Source organism: Rana temporaria, chromosome 3, assembly GCF_905171775.1.
Source record: "Rana temporaria chromosome 3, aRanTem1.1, whole genome shotgun sequence".
Lineage (NCBI taxonomy): Eukaryota > Metazoa > Chordata > Amphibia > Anura > Ranidae > Rana > Rana temporaria.
This window is the reverse complement of record NC_053491.1, coordinates 491,323,692-491,340,667: the sequence shown is the minus strand read 5'-3', so window position 1 is coordinate 491,340,667 and position 16,976 is coordinate 491,323,692. Positions and strand designations below refer to the sequence as shown.

The following is a 16,976-nucleotide window of genomic DNA, read 5'->3' as shown; positions in this document are numbered from 1 at the left end:
TTTTGATCCCACAAATAGAGCTTTCTTTTGGTGGTATTTCATCACCTCTGCGATTTTTATTTTTGCGCAACAACTAAATTTTTTTTGAAAACATTTAGTTTTTATTTTTCTCTGTAAATTTTTTTGTAAATAAGTAAGTTTTCTTCTTCAATTATGGGCACCGATGAGGTGGCACTGATGGACACCAATGAGGTGGCACTTATAGGCACCGATGGGCGGCACTGATGGACACCAATGAGGTGGCACTTATGGGCACCGATCAGACTGACACCCCACATCACCGATCGCTGCGCTGCGCGCCCCCACGGGCACGCGCCAGCATGTAATCCTGCAGGACGTCAATAGACGTCCAGTTAGGATTTCACAACCACTTCCCGGACGTCAATTATATATTGACCGGGCGGGAAGTGGTTAATGAATAAGATTCTCCAACTGTCAGTATATAATTACATTGAAAACAACTACCGTATTTATCGGCATATAACATGCACTTTTTGACCCTTAAAATCAGGGGGAAATTGTGGGTGCGTGTTATACGCTGAACGGCTGCCTCGGAGGGAGAGAGCGCCGCCGAAATAGAGCCCAGTTTACTGTGTACTCGGCTCCGCTCGCAGTCACGCCTCCCGCCATTGGACCGACGTTATGTCCATAATAGGAGCTGGGCTAAGGGGCGGGACTGCGAGTTGAGCCGAGAGGAGCCGAGTATACCGGACATCCGGCTCTGTGTATCTCGGCGGCACTCGTTCCCTCAAGGCTCCAAGTGACACTGGATGGGGGCAAGCCGGCAGATGGATAGCAAGGCGCCAAGGCTGCAGATGGATGGCAAGGCGGCAGATGGATGGGCTAGTCTGCAGATGGACACTGATAAGGTTGAACTGATGGGCATTTAAAATGTAAGTTTTTTTCCTTTAAACTTCCCTCCTAAAAGTTTTTTTCCTTAAACCTCCCCCCTCAAATTATGATTGTTGTCTGTTTTCTTCCCTAGACTTGGAGGGTAAAGTCTTCGTCTTCCCCAAAGCAACCGACACAGATCATGTCATTCTAAGACCTACAATCACAAGACCATTGAGGAAAGCCACCGTCTGTCTACGTTCCTACAGTGAGCTTTCCCGTCCCTATACTTTGTTCTCTATTGCTACTCCAAGATACGCCGATGCCTTTTTTATCTACTTCGAGCCACCATACACCTATAAGGTGTTCATAAACAGCGTAGGGGCTGCTTTTTCACCAAAATGGAAGTCATTTTACTGGAGGCACATCTGTGTGACCTGGGACTCCAGCTACGAAGGGGCCTATCTTTGGCTCAATGGAAAGATCTCCTCCGAAAGGGGTTCAATAAGACAAAACAACAACTATGCTTATCATATCGATGCTGAAAGCAGTATTGTTCTGGGACAGGACCAGGATTCTTTTGGTGGAGGGTTTGATGCTTTTCAGTCATTGGTCGGTGAAATAAGTGACGTCCACATGTGGGACTATGTCCTGACCGCAGAAGACATCCAAAAGGTCCTCTCTGGTGATCTCCATGGAAACGTCATTAATTGGAAGTCTTTACGTTTTGAAATTAAAGGGGAAGTTCTCGTCACGCCCAAACCTCATCGTAAGTCTGTCATCCTACTACAGTTGCAATAAAAAGTATGTGAACCCTTTTGGAATGATATGGATTTCTCATAAAATGTGATCTGATCTTCATCTAAGTCACAACAATAGACAATCACAGTCGGCTTACACTAATAACACACAAATAATTAAATGTTACCATGTTTTTATTGAACACACCATGTAAACATTCACAGTGCAGGTGGAAAAAGTATGTGAACCCTTGGATTTAATAACTGGTTGAACCTCCTTTGGCAGCAATAACTTCATCCAAACGTTTCCTGTAGTTGCAGATCAGACGGGCACAACGGTCAGGAGTATTTCTTCACCATTCCTCTTTACAGAACTGTTTCAGTTCAGCAATATTCTTGGGATGTCTGGCGTGAATCGCTTTCTTAAGGTCATGCCACAGCATCTCAATGGGGTTGAGCTCAGGACTCTGACTGGGCCACTCCAGAAGGCGTATTTTCTTCTGTTTAAGCCATTCTGTTGTTGATTTACTTCTATGCTTTAGGTCGTTGTCCTGTTGCAACACCCATCTTCTGTTGAGCTTCAGCTGGTGGACAGATGGCCTTAAGTACTCCTGCAAAATGTCTTGATAAACTTGGGAATTCATTTTTCCTTCGATGATAGCAATCCGTCTAGGTCCTGATGCAGCAAAGCAGCCCCAAACCATGATGCTCCCACCACCATACTTCACAGTAGGGATGAGGTTTTGATGTTGGTGTGCTGTGCCTCTTTTTCTCCACACATAGTGTTGTGTGTTTCTTCCAAACAACTCTTTGGTTTCATCTGTCCACAGAATATTTTGCCAGTACTGCTGTGGCACCAAATCCAGGTGCTCTTGTGCAAACTGTAAACGTGCAGCAATGTATTTTTTTTGGACAGCAGTGGCTTCCTCTGTGGTATCCTCCCATGAAATCCATTCTTGTTTAGTGTTTTATGTATCGTAGATTCGCTAACAGGGATGTTAGCATATGCCAGAGACTTTTGTAAGTCTTTAGCTGACACTCTAGGATTCTTCTTCACCTCATTGAGCAGTTTGCGCTGTGCTTTTGCAGTCATCTTTACAGGAGGGTCACTCCTAGGGAGAGTAGCAGCAGTGCTGAACTTTCTCCAATTATAGACAATTTGTCTTACCATGGACTGATGAACAGCAAGGCTTTTGGAGATACTTTTATAACCCTTTCCAGCTTTATGCAAGTCAAAAATTCTTAATGGTAGGTCTTCTGAGAGCTCTTTTGTGCGAGGCATCATTCACCTCAGGCAATGCTTCTTGTGAAAAGCAAACCCAGAACTGGTGTGTGTTTTTATAGGGCAGAGCAGCTGTAACCAACACCACCAATCTCATCTCATTGATTGGAGTGAGGTGTCAGCCAACAGGAGTCCAATTAGCTCTTGGAGATGTCATTAGTCTAGGGGTTCATATACTTTTTCCACTTGCACTGTGAATGTTTACATGGTGTGTTCAATAAAAACATGGTAACATTAAATTTTTTGTGTGTTATTAGTTTAGGCAGACTGTGGTTGCCTATTGTTGTGACTTAGATGAAGATCAGATCACATTGTATGACCAATTTGTGCAGAAATCCATATCATTCCAAAATAATGAAAGAAGAGGAAAATGCAAATATCCTCACATGCAGTGTACATGTGGATATTTAGTAAATGAAAAAGATGTGCCACGTCCTGTAAGTATGAATAAAGAAATAACTGGGGGCGAGTTGATTGGACTTTTCAGGCACTAGTAACTGGTCAAAGTATAGTCATACAAAGAGTAAGTTCTCTAAAAAATATTACAAATTTATTAAGACATAGAAGGTATAGTATACGTTAAAAGCATTATCTGCCAAACACAGCAAGACCATCTAGCAAACCAACTGAACAGTGCAAAGCCTCCAAACTATTGACAGGAAATTGTAAATGGTCAAAAGTAACAAACAAAATTTTGAAAATGGAGTGAAGCACTTTCACATAAAGAGCACCCCATGTGTAGTTTCTTAGTCCTGCGTAGTAGTGGAGGTACAGACAGAAGATTGTCTGAGATGTTGAAGTTTGCAGAGTTTGGTTGACTCGACCGGTTTCACGCTTGTTACAGCGCTTCCTCACGGAGTCTCAGTGTGGTTAGAGATAGAATTGGAGGCAGATTACTGATCCAATCATGGATAGCAAAAAATAGGAAAGGTAGAATCCTAATATAGGATTAATTGACTAAGTCCTGGCTGCTGGACGTAGAACAATGTACAATAAGCCCTGAAATAGGGCGAGCAATCTTAGTGGAGAACATTGGTGTTAAGCTGAAGAAAGACACCAAAGGATGGCATTCCTGGTTTAGAGTATATATATAGAGGAAGACTGGCGATATGCCTAAATAATAGCCTGCATTGGCTGATAGGCTGATAAGCACCAGATAGTCCTAAGGTAGTGATAGAGAGAGACACCCTCGATCCACAAGTCTCCCGGGAGACTTGTGGATCGAGGGTGTCTTTCTTCAGCTTAACACCAATGTTCTCCACTAAGATTGCTCGCCCTATTTCAGGGCTTATTGTACATTGTTCTACGTCCAGCAGCCAGGACTTAGTCAATTAATCCTATATTAGGATTCTACCTTTCCTATTTTTTGCTATCCATGATTGGATCAGTAATCTGCCTCCAATTCTATCTCTAACCACACTGAGACTCCGTGAGGAAGCGCTGTAACAAGCGTGAAACCGGTCGAGTCAACCAAACTCTGCAAACTTCAACATCTCAGACAATCTTCTGTCTGTACCTCCACTACTACGCAGGACTAAGAAACTACACATGGGGTGCTCTTTATGTGAAAGTGCTTCACTCCATTTTCAAAATTTTGTTTGTTACTTTTGACCATTTACAATTTCCTGTCAATAGTTTGGAGGCTTTGCACTGTTCAGTTGGTTTGCTAGATGGTCTTGCTGTGTTTGGCAGATAATGCTTTTAACGTGTACTATACCTTCTATGTCTTAATAAATTTGTAATATTTTTTAGAGAACTTACTCTTTGTATGACTATACTTTGACCAGTTACTAGTGCCTGAAAAGTCCAATCAACTCGTCCCCAGTTATTTCTTTATTCATCATTCCAAAAGAGTTCACATACTTTGCATTGCAACTGTATATACACCTTATTAATAAGATCCTCCAAATCAATTCATCCAACTCAAATATCATGATCAGGCGTCAGGCTTGAAGACTAGTTCCTATAGCAGTTGCAGGACTACCACCAGTGTGGGCCCGTCCATAGGGACGCACGGGCGCCGCCCCCCCTCCCACAGTCACAAAAAAAACAAAAAAAAAACGGGCCCTTTAAGAACTTTTATTCGGCTAAAATGTCATTTTGACATTTTAGCCGCAGTTCTGGCGGCCGTCTATAGAGGGCGCTACAGCGCCACCCCCTCTCGCAAATAACACACATTCGTGCATAAATGCACAAATGTATGTTATTGTTGGTTGCCAGCTGCCTGGTCTATTCAGATAACCGGATGCGGGACGCCGGTTACCCGAATAGCGGCAGCTGGTTGGCTGAGGGGAACTGCCTATCAAAGCCAGCGGCTCTGATAGGCTTTTCTCCGGCTCTCAGCTGTCTATACTCTGAGCGCAGGCAATCTGCGCTCATTGTATAAGACAAACGGCCGTTTCGGCCAATCAGGTTCCCGGATTCTGGTTATCAGGAACCTGATTGGCTGAAGCTTCACCACAGCGGCAGAAGACATCGAGGGAGAACATGGAATCCTCAGGTAAGTGCTTTTTACAGGGAAAGGGGCACAGTGACATCATGGGGCACAGTGGTGACAAAGGGCACAGAGGTGACAATTGGAACAGTGGCATCATGGGGCACAGTGGTGACAAAGGGCACAGAGGTGACAATTGGCACAGTGGCATCATGGGGCACAGTGGTGAGTGACAATGGGCACAGTGGCATCATGGGGCACAGTGGTGACAATGGGCACAGTGGCATCATGGGGCACAGTGGTAACAATGGGCACAGTGGCATCATGGGGCACAGTGGTGACAATTAAAGGGCACAGTGGTGACAATTGGCACAGTGGCAACAGTTGAGAGGCACAGTGGCTGTGTTTGATGGCATGGCACAGTGGTGACAATTGATGGCACAGTGACTGCGTTTGATGGTATGGCACAGTGGTGACAATTGATGGCACAGTGGCTGCGTTTGATGGCATGGCACAGTGGTGACAATTGATGGCACAGTTGCTGTGTTGCATGGCACAGTGGTGACAATTGATGGCACTGTGGCTGCGTTTGATGGCATGGCACAGTGGTGACAATTGATGGCACAATGGTTGAGTTTGATGGCATGGCACAGTGGTGACAATTGATGGCACAGTGGCTGCGTTTGATGGCATGGCACAGTGGTGACAATTGATGGCACAGTTGCTGTGTTTGATGGCATGGCACAGTGGTGACAATTGATGGCACAGTTGCTGTGTTTGATGGCATGGCACAGTGGTGACAATTGATGGCACAGTGGCTGCGTTTGATGGCATGGCACAGTGGCGAAAATTGATGGCACAGTGGCTGCGTTTGATGGCATGGCACAGTGGTGACAATTGATGGCACAGTTGCTGTTTGATGGCATGGCACAGTGGTGACAATTGATGGCACAGTTGCTGTGTTTGATGGCATGGCACAGTGGTGACAATTGATGGCACAGTTGCTGTGTTTGATGGCATGGCACAGTGGTGACAATTGATGGCACAGTGGCTGCGTTTGATGGCATGGCACAGTGGTGACAATTGATGGCACAGTTGCTGTTTGATGGCATGGCACAGTGATGACAATTGATGGCACAGTTGCTGTGTTTGATGGCATGGCACAGTGGTGACAATTGATGGCACAGTTGCTGTGTTTGATGACATGGCACAGTGGTGACAATTGATGGCACAGTGGCTGCGTTTGATGGCATGGCACAGTGGTGACAATTGATGGCACAGTGGCTGCGTTTGATGGCATGGCACAGTGGTGACAATTGATGGCACAGTTGCTGTGTTTGATGGCATGGTACAGTGGTGACAATTGATGGCACAGTGGCTGTGTTTGATGGCATGGCACAGTGGTGACAATTGATGGCACAGTGGCTGTGTTTGATGGCATGGCACAGTGGTGACAATTGATGGCACAGTTGCTGTGTTTGATGGCATGGCACAGTGGTGACAATTGATGGCACAGTGGCTGCATTTGGTGGCATGGCACAGTGGCTGCGTTTGATGGCACAGTGGATGCATGTGATGGGCACAGTGAGGCTGCAATTTTTTGTTTGTTTGCGCCCCCCCAAAAATGTTGAGCACCAGCCGCCACTGACTACCACCAACCAGCAGAATAGGTATACAGGAAGTCACTCTGGCAGATAACACAGGCTCACCTGAGGTCCAGAGTCTAGCCCAGGGATCCTCAAACTATGGCCCTCCAGCTGTTACAGAACTATACATCCCATGAGGCATTGTAAAACTCTGACATTCACAGACATGACTAGGTATGATGGGAATTGTAGTTCCTGAACAACTGGAGGGCCATAGTTTGAAGACCCGTGTACTAGCCGGTGTCCACCAGATGGTGGAGATGGATTTATCTGCATGCTAGTACCAGGTCGCGGTCCTCGGTTTGCCCCACCAGGGTGTGAGCAAGCCGGGGTCCAGTAGCGTATTAGCAGATAAGGATTAAACAGCAGCGTGGTCAGTAAACAAGATCAGTAACGAGTAGTTGCAGGTTGGGATCAGGCAGTAGAGTAGTCTATTAACAAGCCAAAGGGTCAACCATGAGTGGTAGCAAAATACAGATGGCAGCAGGGAAGTCAAGAGCAAGGCACTGGCTGAGAACGCACAATAACCTGGAAAAGAGGAAGTGCTGAGATAAGGCTTATATAGGAATTTTAAGGGAGGAGCAAGGAGTTCAAGGTTCAACAGCAATCAAGGCACGAGGCAGGGTTCTCCAATGGATCTTATAGGATTCTCCAAAAGATCAGGCAGGGAGCTAATGCCAGACACAGAAGAGGTCCCAGGTTCAAGCCCAGGTCCTGACATCAAATCTTTCACATTTCAACCATCTTTGCTCTCTACTGGTGTGCCCCAGGGTTCTGACCTAGGGTCCTTTCAGTTTATAATCTATCTTCTGCCTCTTGGTCTCATATTTTGTAAATTTAACATCCATTCCTATTGCTATGCGGATGACACCCAGCTCTATCTGTCCACTAAATAGAAAGGGGGGAACAGTTTGAGCCAAGCAAAAGTTCGGCCTGAACTTTGCCTGTTTGCCCATTCAGCGAACATCCGAATTTGCGAGTAGCGCCCCCACAATGCACTGCGTGGTACACAGTGAATTCTAGGACCCTCATTGGATGAAGCAGCGGTCAGGTGCCAATTATCACTGTCAGAGCCCCACACTACAAAAAGCAACTTCCAGTAGGCAAGTGGTTAATGTTATTTGGCAACCTTCAAAAGTGAGCCTACTAATAAAATGTACTTATATCATTTTTAATGATATATTCAGAATCATGAATATGTGTCACGCGTACCTCTAACACAGGTGGTCAGACACTATAGCTAGCTTCTGTGTTCTTCACTCACAGCAGCCCCATTTCCCATAAGGCTAGTAGGCCTACCGGTACTTGGTTGCCCCCAGGACTAATACACAATGCTATAGCGTCTGGCTACCGGCTGGGAGCTGGACAAGGAGCTTCCAGTGTTCTCCAAGGTAAGCTCCACAAGCACCCCACCCAAAGTGACTCCCGTCACAAATACAGTAGATATTTTTTTAATTTCTAGCATCTATAAATGATTTATTACCTTATTGTTCAGAATCTAAAGCTTTATCTGTATCAGTAATGAGTTTTGTCGGTTTTATTCCTTAGACTTGGAGGGTAAAGTCTTCGTCTTCCCCAAAGAAACCGACACGGATCATGTCATTCTAAGACCTACAATTACAAGGCCATTGCAGGAAGTCACCGTCTGTCTACGTTCTTATACCGATCTTTCCCGCCCCTATACTCCCTTCTCTCTCGCTACTCCTGAGAAGGACAATGCCTTTCTCATCTACTTACAGCCTCCAAACACTTGTTCTGTATATATCAACCAGGAAGTCACAAATTTTAAGACAGACGTTGAGTTTTTGAACTGGAGGCACATCTGTGTGACCTGGGACTCCGACACCGGAGTGGTCCAACTTTGGGTCAACGGGAAACTCTACCCCAGAAAAGTCTCCATGAAAGGGTCTTCTATCGCAGCTGAGAACAGCATTGTTCTAGGACAGGAACAAGACTCTTTTGGTGGAAAGTTTGATGAGAAACAGTCATTGGTCGGTGAAATAAGTGACGTCCACATGTGGGATTATGTCCTGACTCAGGAAGACATCTCTGGCAGACACAATGGGAATGTAATTAATTGGGTATCTCTATACCTAGAGATCAAAGGGGAAGTTCTTGTCCAGCCCAAATTTCAGTAAAAGCCAATGAGCTCATCATATACACTTTGCTTTTTAAGACACCCCAACTGCTGGTTATGAATTATAGTGATAATAAAGATTTATTTGTCACCCACATAAATCATGAGGGTTGACAATGACAATGACAATGAGGATCAAATAATCAAGGAATCAATGTTCTCATAGTGTAAAACACATGGAAATTGTAAAAAGGATTCCAAATCATGTTTTTTCTTCAATGGTAACATAATAACTCCTTTTATTTTAACCTTATAAACTTAACACAATGGGTAGTAATATGTAGCGCCCATGTACTTTATAGTACTGGTTCTAGTCAAATTTAAGTATAGATCAGAGTGTAGTTAAACTCTGATCCAGATTGTTAGTAGCAAATTGTGGTCTCTGTCTCAGCTTGGCTGTGCTGTGAGCCCATTCTGCTCTATTGGGGTGTTCTTCCAACCCCGGTACTGTAGGTGGCAGCAGTGAAGTCGAGGTTTGGGAGCTCTTCTCATCAGCCAATCACGAGGGTTTGTCCTCGCTGTGCATGCTGGGGAGGGGTATTTATGGGACAGATGCCATTGGTTCTGGGTCTTCTTCGTCGAGTGTGGCACCCACCTTTAGGGTGGTCACATCACGGCGCCCCGGCGTTATGGCCTACCTGGCCGGGGCGTGCGTGCCACAAGATGTTCCTGGTTCCGGGGCCATGTTGGCCCAGAGCATCTGAACCAGCAATGGGAATCCAGTGAGCGACTGGGTTCCCACCTTTGAGGATCCCAAGCTGTGTGCTGTTCGGTGGGGAGTCGCTCTGAGGAGCGCCATTGAGAGGCTGGCGGTCCAATAGGGCTTGGACGAGACCACCGGGGATCACAGGTAGCTGGACACTGCAGGACTGATCACCTGTCAGTCGGTACCTGGGCGACAAGTTGAAGGAGATCCAGGCGTAACTCAAGTTAGGAGGCATATCTCCAATAATCCAACCCAGAGGGGACCTGTGGCAGAGGTATCTTCTGAGGCTCATTGAGAGGGGTCTGTGGCAGAGACTTTCTCCCAAGTTCAAGTTCACCAAGGAGGGTCTGTGGCAGAGACTTATTCCTACATTTGTCCGAGTGATACTCCGGCTGCCAGGTCAGTGAGGGAGGACTGTACGGGTACACTATACCCACTCCGGCTGCCAGGTCAGTGAGAGAGGTCTGTTCGGGTACACTAAACCCATTCCGGCGGGAGTGGTGATAAGAAGTGTTACGTTTGGGAGCAGGACTATTTCCTATCATTACGCCTGAATCTGCTTTTCTTCTTTCTTCTTCAACTTTACTTTCCTCACTGCAAGTTTATTGTTTTTACCCGGCTGGGTAATAAAGAGCACAGCAAAGAGCACTTGTCTGGACATTCCTTTACTTCTGTTTATGCACATACACATCACTCGCCCCTTGAGAATTCGGAGGAGCCACGAGGTAACACGCCGCCCAAAAATCGCCGCCCGGTCGTGTGTACATTTTCGTCGAGGAAACTGTCGAGAAACTCGACGAGCCAAAAAGAGAGCAAGTTCTCTATTTCCTCGACGGGAATGGAGAAGCTTGCCTTGTCGAGTTCCTCGACAGCTAAACAAGGAACTCGACGAGGAAAACTATGTGTTTCGCCCGTCGAGTTCCTCGGTCGTGTGTACGAGGCTTCAGAACCAAAGAGGAGATCCCTCAAGCACTCCCAGCCTAGCACGGGGGGCAATAAGTGTGGCAGCTGTTATCTGGTAAGTCCAAAAACAATCGCGCACTGTAAATATCTGGCACCCACCCATTCATCATCACCAGTTATAATTAGTAATGAGCCAAAACGTATCTGGTTTCGGTTTGGGGTACTTCACCAAAATGTGGATGTCGAATTCAAACTCCATTGAAATCCATAAGAGTGTAGCCCCCTTGTCCTAAACAGGGGTTACCATCTAAATGTTGTTCTTGGCTGGGCTGTAGTCAGCTCAGATTGATTGTATACTTTTTCATTTGGTCCTTCCCTAAGATTTTTGTGATTGTAAAGCTTCTGGGCCAGATTCACGAATAATTAGGCGGCGTAACGCTACCGCAAATTTCCGGCGTAAGTGCTTGATTCACAAAGCACTTGCCTGTAAACTTGAGGCGGCGTAGCGTAAAGCCGTCTGGCGCAAGCCCGCCTAATTCAAATGGGGCGTGTATCATTTAAATTTAGAGCGTTCCCGCGCCGAATGTTCTGCACATGCTCCGTTAGGAAATTTCCCGCCGTGCTTTGCGCGAAATTACGGCGCCCCGACGTGTTTTTTGAACAGCGATGTGCGTTACGTCCTTTCGTATTCCCGGACGTCTTACGCAAAAAAAAATTTAAATTCGACGCGGGAACGACGGCCATACTTTAACATGGCTGGTCTAAATCTAAGCCATGAAATAGCAGGCTGAAGATTGCGACGGGAAAAACCGACTAGCGACGACGTAAGAGAATGCAACGGCCGCGCGTACCTTCGTGGATCGCCGTAAACAGCTAATTTGCATACCCAACGCGGAAAACTACGCAAACTCCACCCAGCGGTCGCCGAAGTATTGCATCCTAAGATCCAAAGGCGTATGAAGCCGTACGCCTGTCGGATCTTAGCCAAAAGCCGTTGTATCTTTGTTTGTGAATTACAAATAAAGATACGAAAGTACGCCGGAGTATCAGCAGATACTCCGGCGTACTTTTTCTGTGAATCTGGCCCTAAGATTTTATAAAAATAAATAAATAGCAAACATGTTATACTTACCTGCTCCGCAATGGTTTTGCACAGAACAGACCAGATCCTTTTCTTTTTGGGTCCTCCAATGGCGGTTCTGGCTCCTCCTCCCTACCGAGTGTACCCAAAGCAAGCCTCTTTTGTGCAAACCAATCGATAAACGCTTATTGCGATTTTTTTTTATACCAAAAATAGGTAGAAGAATACGTATCGGCCTAAACTGAGGGAAACAAATGTTTTTTTATATATTTTTTGGGGGATATTTATTACAGCAAAAAGTAAAAATTATTGAATTTTTTTATCAAAATTGACGCTCTATTTTTGTTTATAGCGCAAAAAAACTGCAGAGGTGATCAAATACCACCAAAAGAAATCTCTATTTGTGGGAAAAAAAAGACGCCAATTTTGGGCTAGATTCAGCATTGATTTACGCCGGCGTATCTATAGATACGCCGCGTAAAATCAAAGCTGCGCTGGCGTATCTTCTTTCTGTATTCAGAAAGCAAGATACGCCGAAAATAGCCTAAGAGTCTCTTACACCGTCGTATCTTAGGGTGCATATTTACGCTGGCCGCTAGGTGGCGCTTCCGTCGTTTTCGGCGTAGAATATGCAAATGACCTAGATACGCCGATTCACAAACGTACGTGAGCCCGGCGGAATTTTTTTACGTCGTTTACAAGGCTTTTCCGGCGTAACGTTGCTCCTGCTTCTATGAGGCGTACGCAATGTTAAGTATGGACATCGTTCCCGTGTCGAATTTTGAAATTTTTACGTCGTTTGCGTAAGTCGTCCGCGAATGGGGCTGGACGTAATTTACGTTCACGTCGAAACCAATACGTCCTTGCGGCGTACTTTGGAGCAATGCACACTGGGATATGTACATGGACGGCGCATGCGCCGTTCGTGAAAAACGTCAATCACGTCGGGTCACCATCCATTTACATAAAACACGCCCCCCTCATACTCATTTGAATTAGGCGCGCTTACGCCGGCCCCATTTACGCTACGCCACCGTAACTTAGGAGGCAAGTGCTTTGTGAATACAGCACTTGCCTCTCTGATTTACGGCGGCGTAGCTTAAATACGATACGCTACGCCGCCGTAACAATGCGCCCGGCTACCTGAATCTAGCCCTTTGTTTGGGAGACATTTTCAGCGGATAGATCCGATGGTGTGTACGGGGCCTTACTGTGTTGGGGCTGGGCTACAAGTGACATTACACTGATCACTGCTCCCGATCACAGGGAGAAGTAGATCAGTGTCCTGTCACTAGGCAGAACAGGGAAATGCCTTGTTTACAAAGGCATCTGCCCGTTCTGCAGCTCCTTGACACGATCGCGGGACACTGGCGGACATCGAGTCTGTGGGTCCCACGGGCACGGACACGGAGCTCGCGGCAGGGGCGCGCGCACGGCGGCAAATTTAAAGGGTCGTACAGGTACGTCCCTTTGCGCATCCATGCCATTCCGTTGACCTAAATGTTTGTGCGGCGGTCGGCAAGTGGTTAAAAAAGCCTCACGACACCATTACAAACAGGCTAGTGAAACGCTACACCGAGCACAACGCAACTTGGCCAGCTCTGACTCTCTGGAGCACAAGAAAGACTGGCATGCAGCCAAACGTCAATTTGACCTTTGGGCAGAACAAGAAGTGCAACTACATGGATTTGGTAACAAACCGGGCAAACTGCTATCTAGACTTATTAAAGACCCACATACCCTTACAGGCCACTTTATCAGGTACACCTCTGCAATTGCTTGGTAACACAAGTTGCTAATCAGCCAATCACATGGCAGCATCAGAATGTGGAACAAAGAGGATTTAATTGACCTTGCACGTGGCATGGTTGTTGTTGATAAACGGGCTGGTCTGAGTATTTAAAAGAGAAGTAAACGTTTTTTTTTTCCTCCATCATACTTATCTAGGTGGATGCAGCATCAGTTCTGCAGTGACGTGGCGTGGGGGGTTCGAGGGGGGCTTAGGCCCCGGGCACAACATTTGGGGGGGCGCAATCCTGCGCCAGTATGTGTCACCAACACACTGGTCAAGACAAAAAAGTTACTTTTTGGAAGGAGCGACGGGGATCCGACTTGGATTCCCGCCAATTCTAGACGCAGTGTTTGGTATGGATCATAAGGGGGAACTCCACGCCAAATTTTAAATAAAAAACCGGCATGGGTTTTCCCCCCAGGGGGCATACCAGGCCCTTAAGTCTGGTATGGATTGTAAGGAGAACCCCCTACGCCGAAAAAACGGTGTGGGGCTCCCCCCACAATCCATACCAGACCCGTATCCAAGCACGCTGCCCGGCCGGTCAGGAAAGGAGTGGGGATGAGCGAGCGCCCCCCCTCCAACATGGGGGGGTTGGGTGCTGTGGGGCAGGGGGTCCCCATGTTGATAAGGACAGGGCCTCTTCCCGACAACCCTGGCCGTTGGTTGTCGGGGTCTGCGGGCGGGGGGCTTATCGGAATCTGGGAGCCCCCTTTAATAAGGGGGGGCCCAGATACCGGCCCCCCCACCCTAGGTGAATGAATATGGGGTACATCGTACCCCTACCCATTCACCTGGAAGAAAAATGTCAATAAAATAAACACACAACACAGGGTTTTAAAATAATGTATTAGTCAGCTCCTGGGGGTCTTATCCGCTCTCCGGGGGGTCTTCTCCACTCTCCGGGGGGTCTTCTCCGCTATCCGGGGGGTCTTCTCCGCTCTCCAGGGGGTCGTCTTCCATCTTCTTTGCTGTCATCTCGGCGCTCCCCGGTTCTTCTCCCGCTCGCACTCCGGTGCCTTCTTCTTCAGGGCTGGCTGCCGCTATCTTCGTTTTAGCTCAATTACTAGCATTTTACCTCATTAATTTAGTTAATAGCAAGGGGGATGGTGAGTACTCATGGTCGGGCAGACACAAAACAAGGTGGGACATCTTATCTACACTGGTCAAGACAAAAAAGTTGCTTTTTGAAAGGAGCGACGGGGATCCGACTTGGATTCCCGCCAATTCTAGACGTGGTGTTTGGTATGAATCATGAGGGGGAACTCCACGCCAAATTTTAAATAAAAAAACGGCATGGGTTCCCCTCCAGGAGCATGTCAGGCCCATAAGCCCATAGGTCTGGTATGGGTTGTAAGGAGAACCCCCCTACACCAAAAAAATGGCGTGGGGGTTCCCCCACAATCCATACCAGACCCGTATCCGAGCACGCCACCCGGCCGGTCAGGAAAGGAGTGGGAACGAGCGAGCCCCCCCCCCTCCTGAGCTGTACCAGGCCACATGCCCTCAACATGGGGGGGGGGGTGGGTGCTCTGGGGCAGGGGGGCGGCGTGCTCGGATACGGGTCTGGTATGGATTGTGGGGGAACCCCCATGCCGTTTTTTCGGCGTAGGGGGGTTCTCCTTACATTCCATACCAGACCTAAGGGCCTGGTATGCTCCTGGAGGGGAACCCATGCCATTTTTTTATTTAAAATTTGGCGTGGAGTTCCCCCTCATGATTCATACCAAACACTGCATCTAAAATTGGCGGGAATCCAAGTCGGATCCCCATCGCTTCTAAGGCGGCTTTTTCCTGTTGCGGCGAGCCGGCTCGGCGCTGGCTCCTGCGACAGGGCTCGTAGGTGGTCAATCTCCCCAAGAAAAGGAGCGAGATTGACACAATATCACTGTCACCTACTGTAAATGGATAACTGGAGGCGATGGTATAATGATACACAAGCTCAAGTGGTGGTGGTGGCCCACTTTGGTGTTGAGAGCATCCAGTCAATTGGATCCTTTTCATCACATTATTCACTTGTTTGATTCACGATATTCACAAGCTTTTAGGGCGGCAACGTAGATTTTGATTGTTTTTGCCAGCTGCTATTTATTGATCTGTCAGTACAATTTCTATTTGTTTGTGTATTAAAATATGTTAAGTTCTGCGGTCCCTGCAATCAGGACTAATAGGAGAATAACATTTAGTTAACCACTTAAGCCCGGACCATATTGCTGGTCAAAGACCAGAGCACTTTTTGCGATTTGGCATTGCGTTGCTTTAACTAACAATTGCGCGGTCGGGCGACGTGGCTCCCAAACAAAATTGGCGTCCTTTTTTTCCCACAAATAGAGCTTTCTTTTGGTGGTATTTGATCTCCTCTGCGGTTTTTAGTTTTTGCGCTATAAACAAAAATAGAGCGACAATTTTGAAAAAAAATTATATTTTTTACTTTTTACCATAATAAATATCCCCCAAAAATATATATATATATATATAAAAAAAATCCTCAGTTTAGGCCGATACGTATTCTTCTACATATTTTTCGTAAAAAAAATCGCAATAAGCGTTTATCGATTGGTTTGCGCAAAAGTTATAGGGCCAGATCCACAAAAACCTGACGTAACTTAAAAAATCCAATTTAAGTTACACTGGCTTAAAGTTTCTACCTAAGTGCCTGATCCACAAAGCACTTATCTAGAAAATTCAGGCTGTGTAACTAAAATTCCGCCGGCGCAAGGCGTTCCTATTCAAATGGGGCGAGTCCCATTTAAATGAGGCGCGCTCCCGCGCCGGCCGTACTGCGCATGCGCGAAGTTACGTTACGCCGAGTTTTGAGGATCGCGACGGCTTAAAGTTGCGTCGGGGAAAAAAAAAATGACAGCGGCATGCATTCCTGAGGGAGAACTCCATGCCAATTTTCAAAGAAAAAATCGGCATGGGTTCCCCCCCCAGGAGCATACCAGGTCCTTAGGTCTGGTATGGGTTGTAAGGAGACCCCCCCACGCCGAAAAATTGACGTAGGGGGTCCCCCTACAATCCATACCAGACCCGTATCCAAAGCACGGTACCCGGCCGGCCAGGAAGGGAGTGGGGACGAGCGAGCGTCCCCCCCCCTCCTGAGCCGTGCCAGGCCGCGTGCCCTCAACATGGGGGGGTTGGGTGCTCTGGGGCAGGGGGGCGCACTGCGGGCCCCCCCACCCCAGAGCACCCTGTCCCCATGTTGATGAGGACAGGACCTCTTCCCGACAACCCTTGCCATTGGTTGTCGGGGTCTGCGGGCGGAGGCTTATCGGAATCTGGGAGTCCCCTTTAATAAGGGGGCCCCCAGATACCGGCCCCCCACCCTAAGTGAATGGATATGGGGTACATCGTACCCCTATCCATTCACCTGGAGGCAAAAAGTAAAAGTTAATAAACACACAACACAAGGCTTTTTAAAATA

The 16,976-nt window shown here is 47.1% G+C and overlaps 1 protein-coding gene across 1 annotated transcript in view; it reads left to right on the top strand.

Annotated features, from left to right (window-relative positions):
• LOC120933773 overlaps positions 1-16,976 on the top strand; it is a 59,369-nt gene that overhangs the window by 17,525 nt on the left and 24,868 nt on the right. The window contains exons 5-6 of the mRNA XM_040347168.1: positions 986-1,600; positions 8,482-8,978. Of these exons, the coding sequence (XP_040203102.1) occupies positions 986-1,600; positions 8,482-8,978 (1,112 nt within the window). The remainder of the gene's footprint in view (positions 1-985; positions 1,601-8,481; positions 8,979-16,976) is intronic.